Raw genomic sequence first — 24,468 nt, 5'->3', positions numbered from 1 at the left:
GGCGGAGGGAGTGGGTTTCAGTGGGCACAGGACACTTCTGAGATGTTTTGTTAGCAGTATGATTCTTAATGATATTTAGTTGTTATTGGTCAGTCACATCAGAAACCATGTGTGTCAGCTTTTCTGTAGTATGTTGTGTTCAAATGCAGTAGCACAGGTATGTCTTGAGGAGGAACAATTTGTGAGAAATCTGGGTTTTAGATAGGTTCTGAGAACTCTGAAAATGCTGGTTAAGCCTGCAGTCTCTTCGTTCCCTTTGTAAGAAGATGACATATTGCCTGGCTGGCTTTGCCACTCTGCTGCCTAATTTCCCAGTTCTCTACAGAGAATGTTGAACACCAGCATGTCCTTTTGTAGCTTAATTAGGCTGGAAGTGAAAAGTATTCATAGCTCATAAAACCATCACTTTTGGCTTAAATGCAGTCACATGTTTGAGCTATTAACTCATGAGCTCTCCCTCCATCCTCATCCCACCTTCCTTCTCTCTCTAGTTTTTAAGGCTTTTTGAAAGAACAAGAAAAATCTCTCTCATAAAGAATTGAAGAAAGCCGGGTGTGGTGGCACATGCCCTTAGTTCCAGCACTCAGGAGGCAGGTGGATCTCTGTGAGTTTAAGGCCAGTCTCTGGTCTCCATAGTGAGTTCCAGGCCAGCTGAGACTACAGAGAAACCCTGTCTTAAAAAGAAAAAAAGGAAAAACAAGGAGAGACTAGAGGTGTGGCTCAGTGGTTGGGTGCTTGCTTGCAAGCATAAGGCTCTGGTTCCGTCCACAGCACCACAAGTAAAAAAAAATTGACAGAGGTTTTGGGAAGGGCGTTGTGCAGTTGGGCTAAACAGTGGCAGAGGTTATGGAGTACTTCTTGTGTTCCCAGCCATTGTTCCAGTGCCCAGCATACCTGTAGCCTCATGGCCTTTTTTGTTTGTTTTTTGGTTTTTGTCCGGGGGTGTGTGGTATTTTTTGAGACAGGGTCTCCCTGTATCCCCAGCTGTCCTGGAACTCACTATGTAGACCAGGCTGAACTCACAGAGATCCGCCTGCCTCTGCCTCCTGAGTGCTGGGATTAAAGGCCTTTTATAGCAGTCCCCAGAGGGTCACACTGTCTAACAGGCGGGGTTGCCGGTACTCAGGGGGCATCTACCCTGCCTAGGAATGCTAGCTTCTCATCACAGAGTCCTGGAGAAAAGCCACTTAAAGGAAGAAAGGTCTGTTCTGGTTTATAGTCTCAGGGGTTTCAGCCCAAGGCTGGCTCTGTTGCTTTGGGCTTAAGGCATGGCAGAGTACTGTGGTAGTGGGGGCTTGTGGCAAAGGAGGCTGCGTGCCACATGGTGGAAAAGCAGGGAAGGAGGAAGGAAGGGAGAGAAGGAAGAAAGGAGGGAAGGAGGCAGGGAGGGAAGAACCAATGACAAGATGTACCCTTCAAGGGCATGCCCCAGTGGCCTAATTTCCAAACTAGATCCCCGTCAGCTCTGAATTCATCAGTGGAGTAATTGAATTCCATTGATGAACTTAGCATATTTGTGGTCCACTCACCAACTGGGGACGAAGTCTTTGCCACATGAGTCTTTGGGGGCCATTCTAGATCCAAACTATAAGGATGTTTTCCCAGCAAGGATGTGACAGAGGCAGGACCACCTTGCCAGATCCCAGAGCCCTGCTTGAAGTACAGTCCTGAAGCAATACTGGTGCTTGTCAGCCTGTGATAGTTGGGTACCATGACAGAAGATTGCATCCACTGCTTTATTATGTGTCTAAAGAGCAATATGTGTAAAGTGGGAGGCTATGACACAGACACAGTGTAGCAGTGTGAATGTGCACATAGAAGATTTTCCCGCATGGATGAGAGTTGGGCCTGGCATTTTCACCACTGGGAAAAATGTTTGGGATCTTTTTAAGGTTATATGCTAAAACTATATAGACCTGAAAAATACCAAACATTTAAAAAAGAATAACAAGTTTTAGTTACATATTTTTTCCATTTATTTTTTGTTTATGGGTGTGTGTGTGTGTGTGTGTGTGTGCACACGTGCACAGTGCTCATGGAAGCCAGAAGGGGGCATCAACTTCCCTGGAGCTGGAATTAGGGACAATTGTAAATCCTGTGTGGGTGCTGGGAACTGAACTTAACTACTGGGCCACCTCCAGCCTCCTGAAACGGTATATTTTTAGCCAAATCAACTAGGAATATGTAACAGATACAAATCCTTGAGGAAGTTTGATGTCATGACTGAGGAAAGAGACTTTTCCTCAGATAGGCCACGTGCTGGTGTATGCCCTTGCTGTTCAGAAGCTGCAGTTTGCACGTCTGTCAACTTGGGTTTCTACATGTAAGAAATGGGAAGAGGACAGGCTCCATCGGGTGGCATGAAATGACATGAAGAAGCTTGTGCCACATGGGAAATCATAGCTGTTCTCACAGAAAGAACTGAATGTTTGTGGGACTTAGGCTTGGATGGAGCTGTTATGGCAGTCCTGGTTAAAATCCCTCCATCTACACATACTTTTGTAATCTACCTTTTTTTTCTTGCTGGAGGGGTATATTGGGAGAGTGATATAGCAAAATGGCATGGAACCAGCTGATGGACAGGGACCAGCTGATGGATAGGAATGCTATTTGTCAACCTGTGGAAGTAAAGCATCTAATGGGTCTCAACATTCCATGTGTTTGCAGTTGGCAGGAAGGGATTCCCCAATCAGGGCAGAAATGCCAGGAAATCTTCAACACTACGGAAGGTAGGACTTTGGTTGTTTGGTTTACAATATTGGGTTTTATTATCTTTTCTGGTAAAGATAAAAGTGTGAACATATAATTGCCTTTGTACCAGAAAGGAAATTCTCTTGTTTCTGTGAATCTAAACTGTGGTGTTATCACATTCCGATTTAGTGTTTACCAGTTGGCATCTAACTTCAACAGAACTTTGCTATCCATTGAGTAGGAATGTATTCTGTTTATGTATCCTGTTTATAATTTACCTCATTGAGTTGAGTCATCTCTGTGTTTACTTTTAAGATTTCTTACTGGACCCTTGAACCTTAATGATCCAGAAGCAAAATGCAGATTCCCCAAAATTTTTGTAAATACAGATGACACTTATGAAGAGCTCCATTTAATTGTTTATAAGGTAACAACTGTTTTTCCCTCAGTGTACAGATTGATACTGAAGTAAACCTCCCTTTGCATGTGTACACCAGTACCAATGCAAACCTCTTGACTGTTTCTTGGAAAAGATGTTGCAAGCTGTAGTTACTGTAAAACTCAAAATGGGTGCTCTTCTTCAGGAGGAAGTTTGTTTTCAGCCCTTTCAAGCCATTTTGCCACAAGGGAAAGGCTAATGGATTAAGGGGGACGCTTGAGCATCTGAAGTCCCTTGAGCCCACAGCCTAAAGGCTGTGAGGTGCTGCTGCCTGCCAGGTCAGTGCCTTCTGGTGCTGTGCTGTGGCTACACTTGAGTGAATTCTGCTTTTGCTCTGAATTCTAAAGTTGTAGACTGACTAATCATAAGGCTAGTATTTGGTTTCTGTCAGGATGCTGTCTTGTGAAAATCTGTGGGTATGTTAGGTTGAGTCTTATTTTAATTTTGGAATGAGCCCTCTCTGTGTTTCCCAAGACTGGTCTTAAACTCCTAGGCTCATATCATCTTCCCCCCCTCAGCCTCCTAGTACCTGGGTCTACAGGTATCGGCCACAATGCCTGGTTAGTTTTCTCTTTGTTTGTAAAAGATTTAATAATTATTTATGTATGTGCTTTGTTTTGTTTTTTGAGACATGGTCCCCTTGTAGCTCCAGCTGGCCAGGAACTTGCTATGTAGACCAGGTTGGCTTTGAACTCACAGAGATCCGCCTGCCTCTGCCTCCCCAGTGCTGGAATGTAAAGGTGTGCACCACCACACCTGGTGGCTGCTGCTGCCTCCTTTTTTTTTTTTTTTTTTTAATGCATTTGTGGTGCAGGAAAGAAGACCGATCACCTATTTTTTCACACCTGCAACTGCAGATGTTTTCAAAGGCTTTGAAATTATATCCTAAGAAAACAGGAGGGGATGCCAAAGGGTGAGGAAGTCCTGTTGCTGTCAGGAAGATACAAAGATTAAAAGTGATTCCTAAGAGAGTTCTGGGAGTGGAGAAGGCTCCAGCTAGCCTCTGAGGAGACAAGGCTGATGCAGGAGACACCTGCTCTTCAGACGCACAGAAGCTCCTGACTGGGGTGGCCACCTGAGGACCTGGAGTGGGAAGGGGGCTTGGAAAGAGGAGTAAGGGAAATCTTGTTTATAAGCCAGTTAGTCCCTCCCCTTCCAAAAGCACACAGACAGGCCTGCAACTGAGCATCTGCCCCTGGGAAGACTGAGAGTCAATTTAAAAGAAAGTGATCAAGCCAGAGAGACCAAGCGTGGCCGAAGTGAGCACCTGTGCCTGAGAATCAGGCCAGTTCTCCCTTAGAGGTTCTGTCTGCCCATCCTGACTGACTCTCTCATCCTGTATGCCACGTAAAGCTTCTATCCCTCAGCAGCTTTTGGTTCTCTCATTCATTTTTTTTTTAATATTATTTTTATTTTACGTGTATGAGTGTTATGCCTGCATGTAGGTAAGTGCACCCGTGTCGTGCAGTGCCCTCAGAGGACAGAAGAGGCTGTTGGATCCCCTGGAACTGGAGTTGCAGACAGTTTTAGCTGCCATGTGGGTGCTGGGATTCGAACCCAGGTCTTCTGCAAGAACAGTCAGTGTTCTTAACTGCTGAGCCATCTCTTCAGCCCCATGGTTCTCTCATTCTTAAGTATGATCAGAAAAGAAGGCTACAGGTCCTGAGAGGGGAAAAATGGTTCTGGGAATAGACAGGAATTTAAAAATTAGTATACCACTGAACTGAAGAGACGACTCAGCAGTTAAGAGTTCTTGCTGCTGTTTCAGAGGACTTGAGTTTGTTTCTCAGCACCCACATTGGGTGGCACAGCTGCCTGTAACTCCAACTCCAGGGGATCCAGTGCCCACTTCTCCCCTCCGTAGACCCCTGCACACACGTGCACATAGACACCACCTCCCACCCACACAAATAATAATAAAAATAAATCTTTTAAAAGTCATCAGTGTGACCTGGCATTGTGGCATACACCTTTGCTGGAGGCAGAGGCAGGCAAATATCTGTGAGATCAAGTCCAGCCTGGTCTACAGAGCAAATTCCAGGTCAGCTGGCCTACAGGGAGACCCTGTCTCATAAAAACAAAACAAATAATTAATATTCACTGATTGGAGAAGTGTGCATCAGGTTGAAGCAGGGTGGTACAAAGGGACCAGGTAGCCAAGTACAGTGACTCATAGCTATAATCTTGGCACTCTAAGGGTCAGTGGAGGAAGGTCATGAGTTTGAGGCCAGTCTAGTATACAGAGTGAGATTCTATTTCAAAAAACAAAAGCAAAAACAAACAAAAGCCCCACGTTATATAGTAAACTTGGTTTCATTGAAAATGTCTCTCAAAATTAATATTGTGATACCAGATGTGGTAGGGCACGCCTTTAATCCCAGCACTTGGGAGGCAGAGGCAGGAGGGTCTCTGTGAGTTTGAGGCCAGCCTGGCCTACATAGTGAGTTCCAGGTCAGCTGGGGCTACAGGGAGACCCTGTCTCAAAAAAATGCTTTTTTTTTTTTTACATTTTATTTATTTTTTTAATTTTATGTGTATGCGTGTATTGCCTGCGTGTATGTAAGTGCACCTGTATTGTGCATTGCCCAAGAAACTCAGATTCCCTGATACTGGAGTTACAGACATGTTAGCTTCCATGTGGTGCTGGGACTCAAACCTGGGCCCTCTACAAGAGCAGCCAGTACTCTTAACTGCTGAACCATTTCTCCAGGCCCCATTTTAGCCATTTAAAAAAATTTTATTTTCTGTGTATGCGTGTGTTGCCTGTATGTAGGTAAGTTCACCCGTGTCATGAAGTGCCTGCGTAGGACAGAAGAGGCTCTCGATCCCCTGGGACTGGAGTTACAGACAGTTGTTAGCTGCCATGTGGGTGCTGGGATTCAAACCCAGGTCTTCTGCAAGAACAACCAGTGTTCTTAACTGCTGAGCCATCTCTCCAGCACCAATTTTAGCCATTTTTAAGTGTATGATTCAGTGACTTTAAGTATATTTACAATATTGTGCATCCATTACCACCATCTCTTTCCAAAATTTTTCAGCATCCAAACAGAAAACTTACTGATTATGCAGTCACTCTTCTTTCTTCCACCCAGAAAATACTGTTTTTTAAAAGATGTATTTTTATGTGTGTGTGTGTGTGTGTGTGTGTGTGTGTGTGTGTGTGTGTTCCAGGCAGCAGGTTCAGGGCCTCGTGCATATTAGGCAAGTGCTGTACCACTGAGCTGCATCCCAACCACAGTGTAGATTTCCTTCTCAAACCCAGATGAAATAGAGAAACAGACCTACACACAGGTTGCACCTGTTCCTACATGGCAGTGGAGTGGCAGCCCTGAGAAAGTGGACCAGTGCAGAGGTCCGCTGGGAGCACAGACCAGAACAACAAAGGAAGTCTCCAGATGACGGCTCCTCATGAGGGAACCCAACCCCTCAGATGCTCTGCAGTGGAGCAGGAAGAGGGCTTTTGGGCTCTGATGCTCTGGATTATAGGAATGTTAACTCACAAAACATGCATGAGAGCAATGAAATGTGGGGTGTGGTAAGGTATCAAGGAAGTGGGGAGTTCAGGAAAACAAACAAGAAGATGTGGCCCAAAGCAAACCTAATTGAAATGAGGCATATTTTAAAGCAGTCATTGGAGTAGGGAAAAGTCTTTTGTCTGTCCAGTTAGTCTTTTGAGTGCTGGGGACAAGACTGAGCTCTCAGTGAGCCTGGGGCAGTGTGCTTACTGGATTTCCACTTTAAGAGTCAGAGCAGCTTCAAGTGTGATAATGGCATTGTGTTAAGTGGATTCCTTAGCAGCTTTATTGGCATGCAGTTGATAAACCATTATATGTCATCCATTTACGGTGGTCAAGGGTCGATTCGGTGGCCTTGAACTGCAAAGTTCAGGAGTCCCCAAGGTGGTCTTCATTTTGGACAGCAGCTGCTTTCTTGAGGGAGTCCCTAAGACTACGTACAGAGTAGTAGTTTATGGAACTAGCAGGCTCAGAAAAGCCTTTATGCTCACCGGTGTAACTTGTTACAGTAAAAATGCTGTGTGGATAAATATCAGACCAGGGATGAAGAGATGGCTCAGTGGTTAAGAGTGCTTGCTAGGCAAGCAGGAGGACCTGAGTTCAGATCTCAGCACCCATGTGACAAGCTAGACTAATCTCATGCACACCTGTAACCCCAGCTCTGGGGAGCAGAGACAGGAGGAGTGCTTAGGGCTTGCTGACTGCCAGCTTCGCTGAAAAAATGTGAGCTCCATATTCAAGGAAAAATCCTGCTTCAAAGGAATAAGGTGGGCAGTGATAGAGGATGTCTGATGCCCTCCTCTGGTCTCTGCACAGATGCATGCATCTACACACATGCATATAACCCCCTCTCCCCTCCAGGGAAGAGGCATGGGCAGCAGTCCCTAGGCTGGAGCATTGCAGACAGCACAGGCCTACCTCTGTGGTGGTGAGGGGAGAGTGCCATGGTGCCCTCCAGGGGGCTCTGAGTCTCGGATGGTCTCAGCTGGTCTCCGAGCGGCTGACCTTCCTCCCCAGTTCTGCTGACACTGAAGGGCTGTGAAGGATCTACCTCTGCTTTCCTTTGGTTGAAATTTTATTGTCTGGCTTAGGTGTCAGGGTTGTTGCAGACCCCAGAATGAATTTGGGAGTTTTTCTCCTAGTTTTTGGAAGACTATGAAGGATTAGTGTTAATTCTTAGTAGAGCCATCTGCATATGAGTGTTTCTGTGTGAGAAGTTTAAAAATTATTAGTGTCTTGTTATAGACTTGTTTTTCTGTTTCTTCTGGAGACAATTTTAGTAGTTGGTCTTTCTAAGGAACTTTTGAATTCTATGCATTGGTTTGCTGTTGTTGTACACTTTTCATGGTGTTTAACTGTATATTACTTCAGACTCCTTGTCCCATAGAGCCCATAGTGTGGTGGTCAGACTCTTCTCCCTCGCTTTCTGGTTTCTGGCCTGTTCTTCACTGAGCACCAGTTGCTTTTGCTTATGTCTATGTGACTCCTCTCTGAATGGTACTATTTCACCCTTTGTTTGCCTCAGAGTTCATTCCTGCTTTTCTCCCAGGATCTTCAGATGGAAGGTTAGATTATTAGTTTTAGATCTGTCTTCATTTTGATTCATTTGTCATTTTGAAGACTATCCCTGTCCCTGTGAGACCTTATGTAATATTGTACTTTGCTGTGCTAAATTTCAGCATTTTGGGTTTTGTTTGTTTTTGTTTAGTTTGTTTTTTTAAGACAGGGTCTCATGTAGCCCAGGCTGGCCTGGAACTTGCTATGTAGCTGAGGATGACCTTGAACTCCTGATCCTCCTGCCTCTACCCCGAGTGCCAGCATGTATCACCATACCTGGCGTTTTTGGTTTTATTTATGGTCTCGGTTGCTGTTACTCGGTAATGTCAACTGTGGTTGTCAGAATAAAGGGAGGCAAGATGACAGCAGCATGTGGTTGCTTTTCAGTTAGATTAATGAAATTGTCAAGTATACACAGAAAGACTAGAACAGGCAAGCCCCAGGCGTACACCATAGAGCTGAACTCAAAGGTGCCAAGTTTGCCTCTGTCCCATCTGCATCATTTTGTTTCAAGAGCATTTTAAATCATGTCACTTCACTTGTGTCCCTAAGTGATGAGGACATGTTCCATAGCTTGCCACCATCAAGTCTTCCCTCCTTACTAGCAGCCACTGTCCAGTCTGCCTCCAGATCACTCTTAATTGATGAAAAAACATCGTTTACAGTTGAGTTCTTGAAATCAAGACTTAAGCAAGATCACCACGTTTGCTTACAGCATTAACCTCCTCTTTGTACCAGTTGTAACCTCTGGTTTGTCTCCCCGCAGGCCATGAGTGCAGCCGTGTGCTTTATGATTGATGGTAGGTGCCTGCCCGTGTCTGCAGCCTGACTGGGTCAGTTCTCTGCAGCTTGCTGAGCCCTGTTCTTAAATGATCAGTATGTTGTCGCAAGTTGTGGAGAGGCTACTTGAAGTACTGCTCCCCCTTGGGGATGCCTGCCACCTTCACTGACCCCTGCTAATATTTTAAAGTTTTGGCCTTCCCACTGGTCAGTGGTAGGACACAGGCACCTCTCAGTGTCTACAGCTGCGGTGGGATGGCACTGGTGTCTATACAGGACTCAGGAGTAAATGAGGTGTATTTGAGAAGAATTAGTCCATGACTCTAAGTACTATGTCACATGTCTTATACTGATAATTAACCATCTTAGGTCTGCCCAGGGCAGGCAGCCAGTTTGCCACCCCTCACAGAGGAAAGACTTTTTCATGTTAAATATAACTAACTCGAACTTTCCTATTTCTCTTCAGTTTGGGAGGGAAGGGGGATCTGATGATTTGTTTGATTTCCTAATTATCTTTATCTCATTTCATCGATTAGTAAATTTTCAGCGGAATACTATAAATATTGAAAAGTAAAATGATAGTGACCTGTTGACACCAAGCATTGTAACACTGAATGGCGTTTCTTAAATTCTCACCAGCCTCCATGCAGCTGACATTGGATTTTTGCCGCAGACTGGACAGCATCGTTGGGCCCCAGCTCACTGTCCTGGCATCTGACATCTGTGAGCAGTTTAACATCAACAAGAGAATATCTGGGTTTGTGCTCTGCTTCATGTGTACTCTCAAATGCTCTCTGCTCACAGGCAAATGACAGTAGCTTTTACTTAAGAGTGAGAATGGTCTTAACACCACAGTGTTTTCCCAGAATCTCGAAAGCAACGCTCTGCTGCTGGGTGCCTCTCAGAGTTTCCCAAGTACTGCACTGACGATTCTGTGTCCCAAGATGGTGGGGGCCAGGTCTCCTATCAGCACCTCCCCTTGGCTCTCCTTGGGCTAGTAGCATGAATCTGTGGGGTGGGGTGTGCCAGATGATGTTGCCTTGCATAGCCCGAGGCACTTTGCCTTCTGGTGTGTGGAAATGTGACAAGTGGAAGGGCCATGCTTCACCCCATGTGGGGCACCCCATGTGCTATAACCCCGTGTGGGCCATCCCGTGTGCGGCCCCATGGAGCCTGTCAGCTTCAGGAGACTCAGCTTCTCTGTTGTCTTCCTTAGAACACTGTTCCTTTTTTCTCAGGATTAAATAGAACCGTTAGATAAAGTGGCAGGTGGCGGGGGGGCGCTGGGGACATAGCTCAGTAGTCTGTTACATGAGATCCCATCTCAAGAAAAAATGGAGTTGGGGTCCTGGGCCGTAGCTCAGTTGATGGAATGCCTGCCTGGCATACGTGAAGACCCGCTGCGTTGCAGCTGTGCTGTGACTGGGCAGGGACCAACAAGGGTTCCAGGGACACATGGACCTGTACTCCCAGGTGCACCCCTCTTCTAACTAGGGAGGAGTAAGGAGAAAGAGCCTCAGTATGGTGCTCATCCATTTCCTTTTATGATACCCAGGTTTCTCAACTTAGAATTTAATTTTTACCTTTGGTTAGGCTGGATGAAAGGAACAGCCATGGCTGGAGGAATAGCCAGCCACAAAAGCACTGGCTGTGCAAGCACGAGGACCTGAGTTCCAACTGTGAGATGGCTCAGTAGATACTGGCGTATTTAATCTTAAATTCCATCTCTCCAATCCACATAGTAGAAGTCTTGAAAGAACTGAGTCCTGCAAGTTGTCCTCTGACCTCCATACATAAACTGTTGCATATGCGTGAATATACCCACTAAATAAACAAACAAACAAACAAATGTAAAATCATTTTTAATAGAGTGGAGAGTAACTGAGGAAGACACCGAGTGTCAGCCTCTGACCTCTATACATGTGAAGAGGTATACACACCAATAAAAAAGGAAAAGAACAGCCCAGAATCACATTTATCCAGAAATCTCACACCTGCTTGGCCACTGTAGCCATCTCAGAGGCAGCCAGAACAAGTGAAGCCATTGTAATTTCTGCCCCACGCAGCCATTTGAGCCCACAGGAGTAGCTCTGCCAGTTTTCCACATGGCTTCAGTGCTCACAGTACCTTCCCTTGGCATGCCTTCGAAGTCTGGGAAGAGTCTTATACATCTCATTCTTAAACATTAAAAACTCCAACTCAGCAAAATGAATGCCATTTATTCTTGGGAGATCCCCACACACCAGTGTATACCTTACAGTGGTGGGGGCGGGGAGCAAAGTTTGGCTCCAGGACACCCAGTAGATATCCAGATCTGCAGATACCCAAGACAAATAAAATGCATGTTCAGTATAGATGTTGAGTCCCCCCCCCCCTTTTTTTTGTTGTTCTTTGTGAGGCAGGATCTCATGTAGTACAGGCCTATGTAGCTGAGGATGGCCTTGAACTCTTGATCCTCCTGCCCCCACCTCCTGTGTGTTGAGATTACAGGTGTACACCACCATGCCCAGTTTGTGCAATGCTGGAGATGGAACCAAGGGCTTCCCGCATGCTAGGCAAGCACCCTACCAACTAAGCTATGCCCCAGCCCCTTTCTAGTTTTTAAAAAAGGCTTTATTTTTATTTATATGTATGTGTATTTTTATTTATGTGTATGTGTTGTTCATGTGTATGGGTTCCCTGATAGACATGAGGAGGCTGTTAGATTGCCTGGAACTAGAGTCACAAGTGGTGGTGAGCTGCTCAGTATGTGTTGGGAATTGAATTCAGGTCCCCTGCACGAGCAGCAAGCTTTCTTAACCACTGAGCCATCTCCGCTGCCCTTGTCTTAACTTCCTAAAGCATTTGTACAGAAAAGAGTTATAAATGGGCAAAAGATAGAAGCCAGAGAATGTTTGTAGTTAGACAAGCAACTAAAATTCTAAAGTTCTAGTAATTGGAAGTTTACATCTAATTATTATGCATTTATCCAGCCATTTATTTATTTATATTTTTCTAAAGATTTATTAACATAAATATTTATAAATATATTTATTTATGTATGTGTATTTTGCCTGCATGTATCTAAGTGCACCACATGTATGCAATGCCTGCAAGACCAGAAGATGGCACTGAATCCCCTGGAACTAGAGTTACGGACAGTTGTTAGCCACCATGTGCATTCTGGGAACTGAGCCTGGGTCCTCTACAAGAGCAGTCAGTGCTCTTAACCACTGGAGCTATCTCCCCTGTCCCAGTTAAATTGCAACTCTTTCCAAGCATCTTTAAAACATTTCATCTTTCCAGTCATCTTTTCTTGTAATTATACCTGTTAGTTTTATGAACCTACTAAGAAATATCCCAATTTTTATAAACATTTTATTTTCATTTTCCTAGAAACTGAATCACCACATTCTATATTTGCCTAGATGTAAAGAATTTCAGTAGTAACCCACTTGTCCAGAGGTTGGATTTTCAGCACCTCACCCTCCAGAATGGGGCTATTCCAAGTAAGCACAGAAGGCTGCTAAGCCTCAGTGGCAGACCGTGCTCAGGCCCCTCGACTTGAGAGGGGGCACAGGAGAGGGTAGTGAAAGGGGCACCCCATGAGCTGTGCAGCCAGCTGTCCATAAGTGCCCTGGGAAGTTCACAGGCCATGACTGGGGTAGGGGCATAGTGGCACTGCCCCATCAGTTTAGGAGAGCAAAAGGTGTGTCTCATCCTCTTCCATAGAGGAGGCTAACAGATCTTAACATGACTTTCATTGAATACAGACCTTTGTTACTGACAAGGTGATCTTTGGTCACATGACTAGTTCATTTACATGGTGCACAGGGGTCATTTCCCAGCACCCTGCACAGGTAGTAAATGAGATCATCCTCCTAGTCAGGAGTGGCAGACTTTCACCACCAGAACAGGTAGGAAGTATCTTAGATTTTATGGACAATACTAGGCTTTTATGTAGAAAGTCATATAGTGGTTAAAATATTTTTGGTATTTAAAAAGTAATCCAGCTTCTGGAAAATTTTATCATATTGGGTAGCAGATAAGTTATTGTTGAGTGCAGTGTCAGTTACAGCTAACTAACTGATTCTTGATTTGAAGGTCGAGCCTTTGAAAATACAAGGCCTTTGTCACATAGCTTAATTTTATTTATTCATTTATTCATGTATTTATTTATTGTGTGTGTGAGGGGAGCAGCTTGTAGGAGTTGGTTCTCTATTTTCACTATGTGGGTCCTGAGATTTGAACTCAGGTCTTTAGGCTTGGTGGTGGGTGCCTTTTCCCTCTGAACCATCTTGCTGACCCTGCCATACAGTTTTAGTTGATGACTTTTGTGTTCATGAGGTTCTTTGGGGTTTGTTTGTTTGTTTGTTTGTCGTCTGAGATACGGTCCCTTGTATCCCAGGCTGACCTTCATACAGTTTTAAAGTTTCCACCATGTGGCCATGTGGTTTGGATAATTATTCCTTCAGGCTGTTAGCATCTCAATGACCTGCTTTTACAGGTCTGAAAAAGAACCACAGTTTAAGTTCATCTACTTCAACCATATGAATTTGGCAGAGAAAAGCACAATCCACATGAGGAAGACGCCCAGTGTGTCACTCACGTCCGTCCATCCAGATCTAATGAAGATTCTAGGTGACATCAACAGTGATTTTACCAGGTAATTCTAGCAGCTTCTCAAAGTAGGTGTTGCCTTTCAGAGGATAAATTTTAAAGACATTGTATGTATTTTTTATGTTGTTTGTTTAGACAGGGCTCCTTCTGTAGCCTAGGCCATCCTTGGACTCAAGCCTTTGGAGGCATTTGTCACCACACCCAGCTAGGGAATTTTCTTTGTATCCAAGTGACCCAGAGCCCTTGCAAAGGGACTGAGGCTTGCTACCCCGTCCCCCCTCCGTGTGTGCCACTCTAGACCCCAAGACCAGAGTTGGCTTTCACTCCCACGTTGTGGCCTGAATTCCATAAAGACCATTCAGTGCCTGTTTCTTGTATTAATTTTTTTTCTCCTAACAGACTAGCTGTGTACCTAACAAGCTACTTCATTTGAAACTTTCTTACAGAGCGGATGAAGATGAAGAAATCATCGTGAAAGCCATGAGTGATTATTGGGTTGTTGGGAAGAAGTCTGATCAGCGGGAGCTCTATGTGATTTTGAATCAGAAAAATGCAAACCTGATTGAAGTCAATGGTAAGTAGGATTTGCTACTTAGGTAGAATTTAGTGCCAGTAGTGTTCAAAACTGTCCTTTCGTTGTATTGAGAAACATGATAGAAGGCAGGCATGGTGGTGCGTGTCTGTGCTCCCAGCACTCAGGAGGCTGAAGCAGAAGGGTCAGGAGTTCAGGATCATCCTCAGCTACATAGTGAGCTTGAAGCCAGCCTGAGCTGTGAGATTCTGTCTCAAGACAAGTAAATAGGGTCTGAAAAATGGCTCAGTAGGGTAAAGGTACCTGCTACCAACTCAACTCATGATTTGAGTTGAAGTCCCAGGACCCACATGGTAGAATAAAAGAACCAACTCTCAAAAGCTGTTCTCTGCCTCCCACGTGTGTTCTGTGGCATATGCTCACATACACACATACACGTGCAAAATAAATACATAAAATGTGAAAATAAAAGTTTTTTTTTTGTTGTTGTTGTTGTTTTTTTTTTTTTAAGTAAATGGGCTGGAGAGATGGCTCAGTGCCTAAGAGTATTGGCTGCTCTTACAGAGGACTTGGGTTTGGTTTCCAGCACCCACATGATAGCTAACCATCTATAATTCTAGTTTCGGGGATCTGATGCCCTCTTCTGACCTCTGTGGCCATTGCACACATGAGTGCATTTATAAACATCCATACAAAACACACATTTAAAAAAAAGTAAATAGGAACCTCTTGCAGAGGATCTATGTTTGGTTCCCCAGCACCCATATCAGGTAGCTTACAACCAGTTCTTTGAGCACCCACATGCAAATGGCTTACACACATACACAAAAGTAAGTAAGTAACAAAAGGCAAAAATACAGGCCAGGCATGGAGGCACATGCTTTTAATCTCAGCACTCAGGAGGCAGAGGAAGGTGCATCTCTGTAAGTTGAAGGTCAGCCTAGTCTACCTAGCAAGTTCCAGGCCAGCTGGGTCCACAGTGTGACCTTGTCTCAAGAAAAGTAAAGAAAAAGCATGATAGAACCAGATGTGGTGGCATTGGCCTGTAATCCCTGCACTCGAGAGGTCTAGGTAGGAGAAGCAGAAGTTCAAGACCACCTGCAGTCACAGTAGTAGGAACGTATTTCAAAAGAACAAACCAACTCTGGCTGGGTGGCGCAGGCTGTCATCCCAGCTACTCAAGAGGAGGATCCAAAGTTCAAGACCTGCCTGGGCAACTTAGAAAATCTGTGTCCCAAAAGTTGAGAAAAAAAAAATGTTAGGGAGAGGTGTTAAGGATGTAGCTCAGGGGTAGCAGGCCTGCCTTGTGCCCATACAAACCTGATTGGTCTCCAATACTGTGAAGAGGAGGGGGAGGAAAAAGAAAAACAAAACCCCATAAAACAGAGAAAACAGAGCAGGTCATGACTGTTAAGATTTTTTTATTTTTTACTTATGTGTAGGAATGTTTTACCTGCATGTATCTAAATGCACTGTGCTGTGCATTATCTGTGAAGGCCAGAAGAGGGTGGCAGATCCCCTGGAACTGGAGTTACAGATGGTTGTGACCCACCATGTGGGTGCTGGGAACCGAACCCAGGTCCTCTGCAAGAGCAGCCAGTGCTCTTAACTGCAGAGATTTAAGCAGTTACCCCTATTTTATGTTTTTCTCTCTCCTGTGGCACAGGAAACCTAACAGTGCCTAAAAAAAAATTATTTTCTACAATGCTAAAAAAGAAACCAAGACAACCCTGGGCTCTGCACGCTTTTTATAAAAGCATCCTTTCCATATGCTGTGGTGAGAACATGTTTCTCTGTGTAGCACTGCCGGATTCACCAGCCCTCAGCAGCTGCACAGGCAGAACACAGACTTCATTTTCCCCTTCCCACCTTTCCTCTGCACCATGGGACCCAGTGGCTCCTTATGGGGTCCTGATGAGTGTTACCCTAGGAAAGGGTGGCACCCTCTTCCCTGGGTTGGGCCTCTGCCGGTCTGCTGTAAACTGGAGCAAACAACAGTGCAGGTAGGGGAGATGTCCCCATAAGCAGCCATGAAGGAAGGGCCACAGTGTCTGCAAGTGCATCTAGCATAGCTTTTCTTGTTTTTGTTAGGTTGTTTTTTGGTCTTTGTTTTTGTTTTTGTTTTTTGTTTTTTGTTTTTTTTGAGGCAGGGTCTTCCTACATAACCCTAAGTGGCCTAAAAAGTTCTATGTAGACCAGGCTGGCCTTGAACTTGCAAGTGTTTTCCTGGCTCTTGCTCCTAAGTGTGATTACAGACCTGCATCACCATGCCCAGATTTAAAATCTTTATATTAACTCTTGTATTAGTATTTGTGTACATTAAAATCATTAGTGCATGTCAGCCATAAACATGGGAGTTTAGGACAGGGAGTACAGCTCAGTGGTACAGCATTTGCCTAGCATTCTGGGTTCCATCCTTAGCACTACAAAAGTTAAAATAAAATGGGAATTTAGTGAATCCAGGTCACACCTCTGTGATGTGCTCAGTCTACATCTGGAGGTTGTAGCGAGCTTTGTGCTACACCACCACCTTCCTCTAAGTCTGACCAGTGGGCGGCTGAGGCACCCCTCACGCCAGGTTATAGCTCTCTCAAGCCCAGAGAAGCGGTGTGCTCTCATGCATTTGTGAGGTGCTTCCCCACTCTGTTAGCTTTTTTTTTGGTATGCTTCTGAAATTTCAGGTCAAAGTTAATGTAGACACTACTTATTTCCTAAGTTTATTCCCAAAGAACTTACGGCACTCATACACACTGCAACCTGTAGAGTAAGAAGCTGTTTTCTTTAACACACTGTTTCCTGTTCTTTCTGCAGAGGAGGTAAAGAAACTCTGTGCCACACAGTTCAATAACATCTTCTTCTTGGATTGACTAATGGCTCACCAGAAACATCTCTTAAAAAAAAAAAAAAACTCTGCAAACCTTCTATTTACCATTGCAAGTTATTGGTCATATTGTTGACTGGATTAATGACAATAGTAAAGCAATACTTGCTTTGAAAAATCAAATTTCTACTCAGTCTGATGATCCTGAGGTTTTTAGATTTTAAATATTTATGTGGGATTAATTAAAGGTAGTCAGCTGTATCTGTCATTCCATTCTTTTGACATCATGTGAATATTTTACTGGAAAATAAGACTAATAAATTGTTAAAGTTTTTAAAAATTCTTGGTTTGTGTTTGAGTCTTCTGTTGGTTATTTCACTACACTGGCCAGTGGGGGCTTAAAAAGTTATGGTCCGGCGTTGAAGAGATGGCTCAATAGTTAAGAGCATTTGCTCTTGTTTGATCTTGCAGAGAAACAGAGTTCAGTTTCCAGCACTTACCTTGAAGAGCTCAGAGTTTGGGGGGGCGGGGGGGGGACTCTACCCATTTATGAGACCCCAACGGGATGGCACTGATGTAACTGAGTTTATCTGAGTACTGCCACTATTCAGATCTCACCTAATGCAAAGAGCTTGATGACAGCACTCTGTGGTGGAAAGGGTCCTCACTGTCACAAGGCCCTCCCCAGGGGCCATACCTCCCAGTATCCAACAGCTGAGGTGAGTTCTTATTAAATTTTACTTAACCTAGTTTTTGGTGATCTGGGCAGCCTGGGGGTCTGGGTGAAAATTAGCTAACTGGTCTGCAAATCATGGTGTTTCCCCCAGCCCCCAGAGTGACTTTCTTCAGCTTCCTCATCTTAACCTCCTTGAGTCTATTACACTAGAGAAGAGGAAATGGCTTTGTCAGTTTGTGGTATTTTAATTGTTCTTTGGGCCTAAATAATACACAGTTTCCATTATGTTTTTCTCTGCCTGTACATTAGTAATTTGATTGTGATTTTGGTTCCCCACTTTATTGAAAAACCAAAGACTTCAGTATTGAGTTCCTTGAAGACTTCATGGTTGGGTTTTCATGATCTGTGATGTGTCATTTGGTAGTTTTGTTTTGTTTTGGAAACAGTGTCTCCCTGTAGCCCCAGCTGGCCTGGAACTCACTATATAGACCAGGCTGGCCTCCATCGCACAGAGATCCACCGCCTCTGCCTCCTCAGTGCTGTGATTAAAGGTGTGCCATCATGTCCGGCCTGATGTGTGATTTGGAATTGTTAAGATTTTTCGTTTCTATCAGCTTTTATTCTTGTAGTCTGCATCTACAGCCTATGCATTAGTTCAAACTTTTAGCTGAGTTCCTGTTTCTCTGGTGGCTGTCAGCTTTGCAGAGCAATGTGTAGATGTGTTTGTGTAATAGTACCTTTGGGTCTTCACTCCTTTTCAGTTATCTTAAATTGTATGTGTGTGTGGTGTATGCATGTGTGTGTTCATGTGTGTGCAAGTGTGGAGACCAGGGGTCAATATGAGGTATTTTCTGTTGCTTTCCACCGTGTGTGTGTGTGTGTATGTGTGTGTGTGTGTGTGTGTGTGTGTGTGTGTGTGTGTGTGTTATATGCATGTGTGTCTTTGCACATGAATGTGTTGCAGGTACTTTGTGGAGGGACCAGACAGTCTACTTGTAGGAAGCAGGTTATTTGTGCTGGCACTTTGAGGATTCCTGTCCAGAGTCTAAGCAGCGGCGCAGCAGAGCTCAGCCTTTTATATCATTCTAGCCCCTCTGTCTCCCTTACGTGGTGACACATATTATGACTGGATGCTCTAAGGCTACAGGGTTGTGACATGAAGACTACAGGAATGTAGCAAGTCTGAGCATGCGTGCATTGACACTGATTAGACCACACTGTCTTTTCTTTGTTCTCCTTCCTGATCCCCAAGGAACTCCTTCCACAAGTAAGGTGTATGCATGTGCGTACACATGTTGTATATGGGTGCACTCACGTGTGCACTTAGGTGGAGGCAAGAGGTAGGTCTCAGGTGTTTTCCTTTAGTTCTCTCTGCCTTATGTGTTTTTTTTTAATTTCATTTACTTATTGTGTACATGTGTGTATGTATGTGTGTGGGTACACATGGGCCAAGGTGTGTGTGGAGGTCAAAAGACAGCTTGCAGGAGTCAGTTCTCTTCACCATGTGGGTCCCAGGGATCGAATTCAGCTTGTCAGGTTTAGAAGCAGGTGCTTTTACATACGGAACTATCTTGCTGGTCCTCCACCTTATTTTTCAGACAGGATGTGTCATTGAATCTGGAGCTTGCTGGTTAGGCCAGACTGGCTGGCCAGCAAGCCCCTGGGGACCCTCCTGTCTCTATCTCCGAGTTTTGACACTTCCTGGGGAGATGTGAACAAATGTCTACTCATCCCAGATAAGGACAACAGACAAAAGAAAGGCTACCACCCAAGTCCAACTTGGTACACCAATGAGTTTTATAGGAGCAGAAATGATTCAAAGCCAACTGCAATCCCTAAAGCCCATCCCAGCATGAGTCACAGCTAAAGAAAGCAGGAAACCTTTTGCACACTTACTGCACAGCCTGCAACAGGTGGAAAGTATCCTTTCCAGGCAGTTCCACTTGTGCCAGTATCTCACTATAGTCCTGGGGCTTTATATAAGCTTGGGAGGGAGGGGCCTGGTCAGTTTCAGGACTTCCTGAAGCTATTGAATTGTTGGCTTCCTGAGCTTAAGGAGCTTCTCTGCAGGATGGAGTGTCTTTTTCTGCTTAGAACAATCTATGTTTTAGCTGTGGTGGTGCTTGCTTTTAATCCCAGCACTCAGGAGGTAGAGCAGGCAGTCTCTGTGACTTCCAGGCCAGCCTAGTCTACATAGCTAGTTTGAGGCCAGCTGACTTTATAGTGAGACCCTGTCTCAAAAAACAACAAAAGAGCAATCTGTCTTAATGAACTTCCCCCCAATGTTTTGAAGGACATTACTACACAACACCCCCCAGTGCTGGGATATGTGGGTGCTGGGTATCTAAACTCAGGTCCTCATGCTTTCATAGCAGGCACTTTACCAACTGAGCCATCTCCCAAGCCCCTCCCCCAATATCTTTATTTTTGTGATACAGATGCCTGCTTTAAATTCTGTCTGTAATCCCAATTGCTATTTCCGTCAGCATGATGTAGATTCATCTTGCACACATATACTGTCATCCTCTGTGGTTTTAAGACATATCTCTTACAGAGTGATGGTGAAGCCAGGCATTGTGATGAATACCTGTAATCCCAGCACACGGAAGACAGGTTAGGATTGCAGGTTTGAGGCCAGCCTATGCTATGTTGTGAGACCCTGTCTCAAAAACTTTGGATTTTTGTTTTTTTAGTGCAATTTGGTTATCTCTGGGTTTGTTTTGCAGAGGCAAAAGAGAGAGCAAGTTTAATCTTTTTACTTTGAAGGGCTGGAGAGAGAGCTCTGTAATGGCCCCAAATGGAATCCCCAAATTGTATAGCCAAAGTAACTTCATTTTACTCATTTTGTATAAAGAAGCTACTTTAAACTTCAAAGGCTAGAAAAAACAGCCAGCTTCAAGGTCAAGTGCCTGAACTTAGTTGCATCCCCTTAGAAGTGTGCTTTCTTTGGAGTAGCTGACCTTGGTCAACTCCCAGACACTGAAGCTGTGTTTCTTGCATAGCCAAGAAGCCTAAATAACAATAGTAATCAGAAAGTTCCTTACTGCCAAGATCTCTATACATCTGTTAAGAGAAGGACTTACAAAAGCTTGTTTTGGCTTCTGTAGTTTGCTTACCTGTTAACTTGGGCTGTTGTGACCCTACTCTGGACCAGGTGTGATGAAATTCTTATGGTATTTATGGTTTTGACTTTATAAGTTAGTTTCACCCTCCCCTCAGGGATGTGGGTCCTGAATCTGACTAAGGGACCTCAGATGGCTATAGCCCTAATAAATTTAACCAATTAAAATTTGAATTGGGTCTGGTGGTCTTTTTCTGGTGGTTTCAAACTCCATATACTTACTGTTCTTCCAGATGACCCAAGTTTACTTCCCAGTACCCACATCAGGCAGCTCACAACTGCCTGTAACTCCACCTCCAGGGGATCTGATGCCCTCTCTGGCCTCTGAGGGCACTGCACTCATGTGCATATACACATACATAACACATAAAATAAATCTTTTTTAAAAACCTGATTACTTTGGTGGCAACTGGCATATATACATTTTTTTTGCACTGTCTCTGGTGTTTTCTTTTTACTGTCTTTCTTTGGTTGTCTTTGTGCCCCAACCCAGCTCTCTGCTGGACTGATGTTTTTCCGTATTCCTCCTGCTAGTGTGGAAGCTTTACGTTGCATTTTTATTCTTTTGGTGGTTCCCCTTAATATCTAACATGTATTATTAACTTTCTGACAAAGACTAAAAGTAGGCTTGGGTAGCATGCTTGTATAGCATGCCTGAGGCCTTGGGCTCCATCCCAAGTGATCCAACAAAAAGTATTCATTGACTCACCTAAATGAACGTTGGCTCCACATCTTTTTAAAAAGATTTAGTTATATGTATGTGTGTTTGTGCGTATATGTACCCTTCTGCCCTCAGAGGCCAGAAGAGGGCATTGGATCCCCTGGAGCTGGAATTACAATCTGTTGTTAGCTGCTATGTGAGTGCTGGGAACTGAACTTGGGTCCTCTGCAAGAACAGCAAGTACTCTTAGCTGCTGAGCCACCTCTTCAACCCGTTTATATTTTTTGAGACAGGGTCTCACTTTGTCCCCCTGGCTAGCCTGGGTCTCCCTATGTAGCCCAGGCTGGGCTTGAACCTGTAGGGTTTCTCCTGTATGCTGGGATATGCCACCATGCCCAGCTAACTTCAATTAAAAAAAACAAAACATTTAGCACAAATTCGTTAGAAGGTGAATGCCTACACACTTGTTCAGTTTTGTTTTGCAAATGCAGCCATATAAAAACCTGACACAGTTGGCCAAGAGAAGTATCTCAGAAGGCTAAAATCAGAAGCTGATTGCAAATTTTATTCGTGGGACATTTGTCACAAAACTCATGTTTGAGCATTTACATCTGCATCCTTGCAGCTCAACTGAGACACTGAGTGCGTCACTTCTTCTTCTTCTTGCCAGAGCTGGCCTTGCTGGTCTGGGTCAGAGCCAAGTCCTCTTTAGGAGGGCTTGGTGTGAGTGGTAGTGAGGATGGGACGTCCAGCGACTCCTTGAACACAGTAATGTCAACATCAAAGTCTTGTCTCTTGGCCTCTTCCTCTTGGAGGATGCTTAACCTCAAAAGCAAAATGGGAACTTAGCTAATTTTTTTCTGTAAGAATATGAAACCAGATTTTTAAAAAGATTTATTTTTATTTTTTGATTTTGTGTATATGTATGTGTGTCTGTGCGTGGTTATATGTAAGTATAAGTGCAGTGCCCATGGAGGCCGGAAGAGGGCGTCAGATCCCCTGGAGCTGGAGTTACAGGTGATTGTAAGCTGCCCAGTGTGGGTGCTGGGAACCAAACTCAGGTCCTGTGTAAGAGCAGCCAGTGTTCTTAACCTCTGTGCCATCTCTCCAGCCATGAAACCAGTTTTGATATTGTTTCTCATGGATGTCATCCACACCCATGTTTCAGCAGTGCTTATAAATAAGTGTCAATTGCTGTATCTAGACCATTCCAGGTAAAAATCTCCAGGTATTTACTGTGATCTGGGAACCACTTGTCTCTGGCAACCAAGAAGCTAGTAAACGGCCTTCAGAGGACCTCATGTCTCCTGTGCTCTAGGGGCTGTTTCATATGACCAAGGGCAGGTTTCTTTGCTAGGCCTGCCTCAATGTGACTTAAAAGGTAAGTGTGGTGTTGCTGCATGCTAACTATATCCTAAGCTCTGTGTTCTCACAACCATAGGCTCTTTTCGTTGCCACAGCAGTGCTGTGAGGTGTTACCTGCACTTACCTGTAGGACCCTGCACAGTGAGGCAGGTGTCAAGTGGGTGGCTTGGACCCAGTCTAGCCCTAGTGCCTGTGCCCTCAGCCAGCACTTCCCCATCACTTCTTGGTGTTAAGTCTCAGGATACAGGCATTCCCTACGTAGACACCTAAGAGGAGCCGGTATCCCACAAGTGAGCACATGATTCCCACAAAACTTCTGGTAGAAAGCAAGCAGGTTTCTCCCCTCCTCTACCAAATGGCTCAGCTCTGAGGCTGTCTGCCTGGGGTCAGCACAGGCCCTGGAAGGGAATCAGTCCCACAAGGCCACGCTCTCCTGATGCCAGTGACAAATCTGGGTCCACTCTACTTGACTTAGTGGCTATGAATCACAAGTGCTGTGACCCCCTCCTCAGGTTCAGTAATTTACTAGAGTGGTAAACGTGTATGTGTTTGTGTCTGTGCATGTGTGTATGCACAGGTACATATGTGTACATGTGGAGGCCAGAGGTCAACACTGAGTGTCATTCCTCAGGAGCCATCCACCTTATTTTTTGAGACAGGGTCTTCCATTGGGACCTGGGGCTCCCCAGTTTAAGTAGGCTGGCTGATCAGCAAGCCCCAGGGGTATTCTTGTCTCCACCTCCCCAGGGCTGGGATTACAGGTGCTAACTACTGCTCCATGGTTTTATGTGGGTGTTGGGGATCCAACACATGTCCTTGTGTGGTAAGCTCTTTACAGACCGAGCCATCTCCCCAGCCCCAAGAAAACACTTATGAAAGGGTATTATAAAGAATATAAATGACCATCCAGAAGAAGATAAGGGTCCACAAGCACAGGGCTTCTTCCTTACAGAGCTTGGGGAATACCACTTCCCCATCACCAACCTAAGAACTCCAAACACCATGCACCATTGAGCAGTTCTATGGCGGTACCATTGTGTAGGCATGGCTGTTTCAACTAAATCATTGACCATTAGCAACTGAACTCAATCTCCAGTGCCCAGTCTCCACTGAAAGTGCCTGCCAGCATGGTTGGTTCCTCAGGCAACCAGCCCGGAGCAAAGCTCTCTGGGACCCCAGCCACAGTTATCAGCATACAAAACACATATTTTTCTTTCCTTTGTTTTTGTTTTGAGGCAGGGTTTTGCTATATAGCCCAGGCTGGCCTTGAATTCATTACGTAGCCTAGGCTGGTCTGGTGGCAATCCTCCTGCCTCAGCCTCCTGACTGCTGGGTTGTGCATATATATAATGTGTGAGTTTTTTAATTTTCTATTTATTATTTTTATTTTATGTGTATATGTGTTACCTGCATGTATGTTAAATGTACCAGTACATGCATAGGAAAGGGCATCAGATCCCTGGAAGTGGAGTTACAGATGGTTAGCTGCCATGTGTGTACGGGGGACCAAACCCAAGTTCCCTGCAAGAGTAGCCATCTCTCCAGCCCCTAACTTTTTGCTTTGTTTTGCTTTGAGACAGGGTCTTCCTGTGGTCCCAGCTGGCCTGGAACTCACTATGTAGACCAGGCTGGCCTCCATCCCAGAAATCTGCCTGCCTCTGCCTCCTGAGTATTGGGATTAAAGGTGTGTGCTACCATACCCAGACATCAT

At 44.7% G+C, this 24,468-nt stretch overlaps 2 protein-coding genes across 4 annotated transcripts in view; one reads left to right on the top strand and one right to left on the bottom strand.

The window, feature by feature from the left end:
* The window catches only part of Ccz1 (CCZ1 homolog, vacuolar protein trafficking and biogenesis associated), a 33,340-nt gene extending 16,064 nt beyond the window's left edge, over nucleotides 1–17,276 (top strand). Inside the window, exons 9-15 of the mRNA XM_008824016.3 lie at nucleotides 2,668–2,729; nucleotides 3,007–3,118; nucleotides 8,969–9,002; nucleotides 9,622–9,739; nucleotides 13,469–13,627; nucleotides 14,028–14,155; nucleotides 16,925–17,276. Coding sequence (XP_008822238.1) covers nucleotides 2,668–2,729; nucleotides 3,007–3,118; nucleotides 8,969–9,002; nucleotides 9,622–9,739; nucleotides 13,469–13,627; nucleotides 14,028–14,155; nucleotides 16,925–16,980 — 669 coding nt within the window. The 3' untranslated portion in view covers nucleotides 16,981–17,276. The remainder of the gene's footprint in view (nucleotides 1–2,667; nucleotides 2,730–3,006; nucleotides 3,119–8,968; nucleotides 9,003–9,621; nucleotides 9,740–13,468; nucleotides 13,628–14,027; nucleotides 14,156–16,924) is intronic.
* Nucleotides 17,277–21,970: 4,694 nt separating this feature from the next.
* The window catches only part of LOC103726449 (radial spoke head 10 homolog B), a 64,347-nt gene continuing 61,849 nt past the window's right edge, over nucleotides 21,971–24,468 (bottom strand). For all 3 annotated transcript variants that reach the window (XM_029559139.1, XM_029559137.1, XM_029559138.1), the window contains one exon: nucleotides 21,971–22,217. In XM_029559139.1, the coding sequence (XP_029414999.1) occupies nucleotides 22,040–22,217 (178 nt within the window). In that variant the 3' untranslated portion in view covers nucleotides 21,971–22,039. The remainder of the gene's footprint in view (nucleotides 22,218–24,468) is intronic.

This window comes from Nannospalax galili, unplaced genomic scaffold (assembly GCF_000622305.1).
Source record: "Nannospalax galili isolate Female #2095 unplaced genomic scaffold, S.galili_v1.0 scaffold809, whole genome shotgun sequence".
NCBI lineage: Eukaryota > Metazoa > Chordata > Mammalia > Rodentia > Spalacidae > Nannospalax > Nannospalax galili.
The sequence above is the reverse complement of the archived record's forward strand: the minus strand, read 5'-3'. Positions and strand labels throughout refer to the sequence as shown.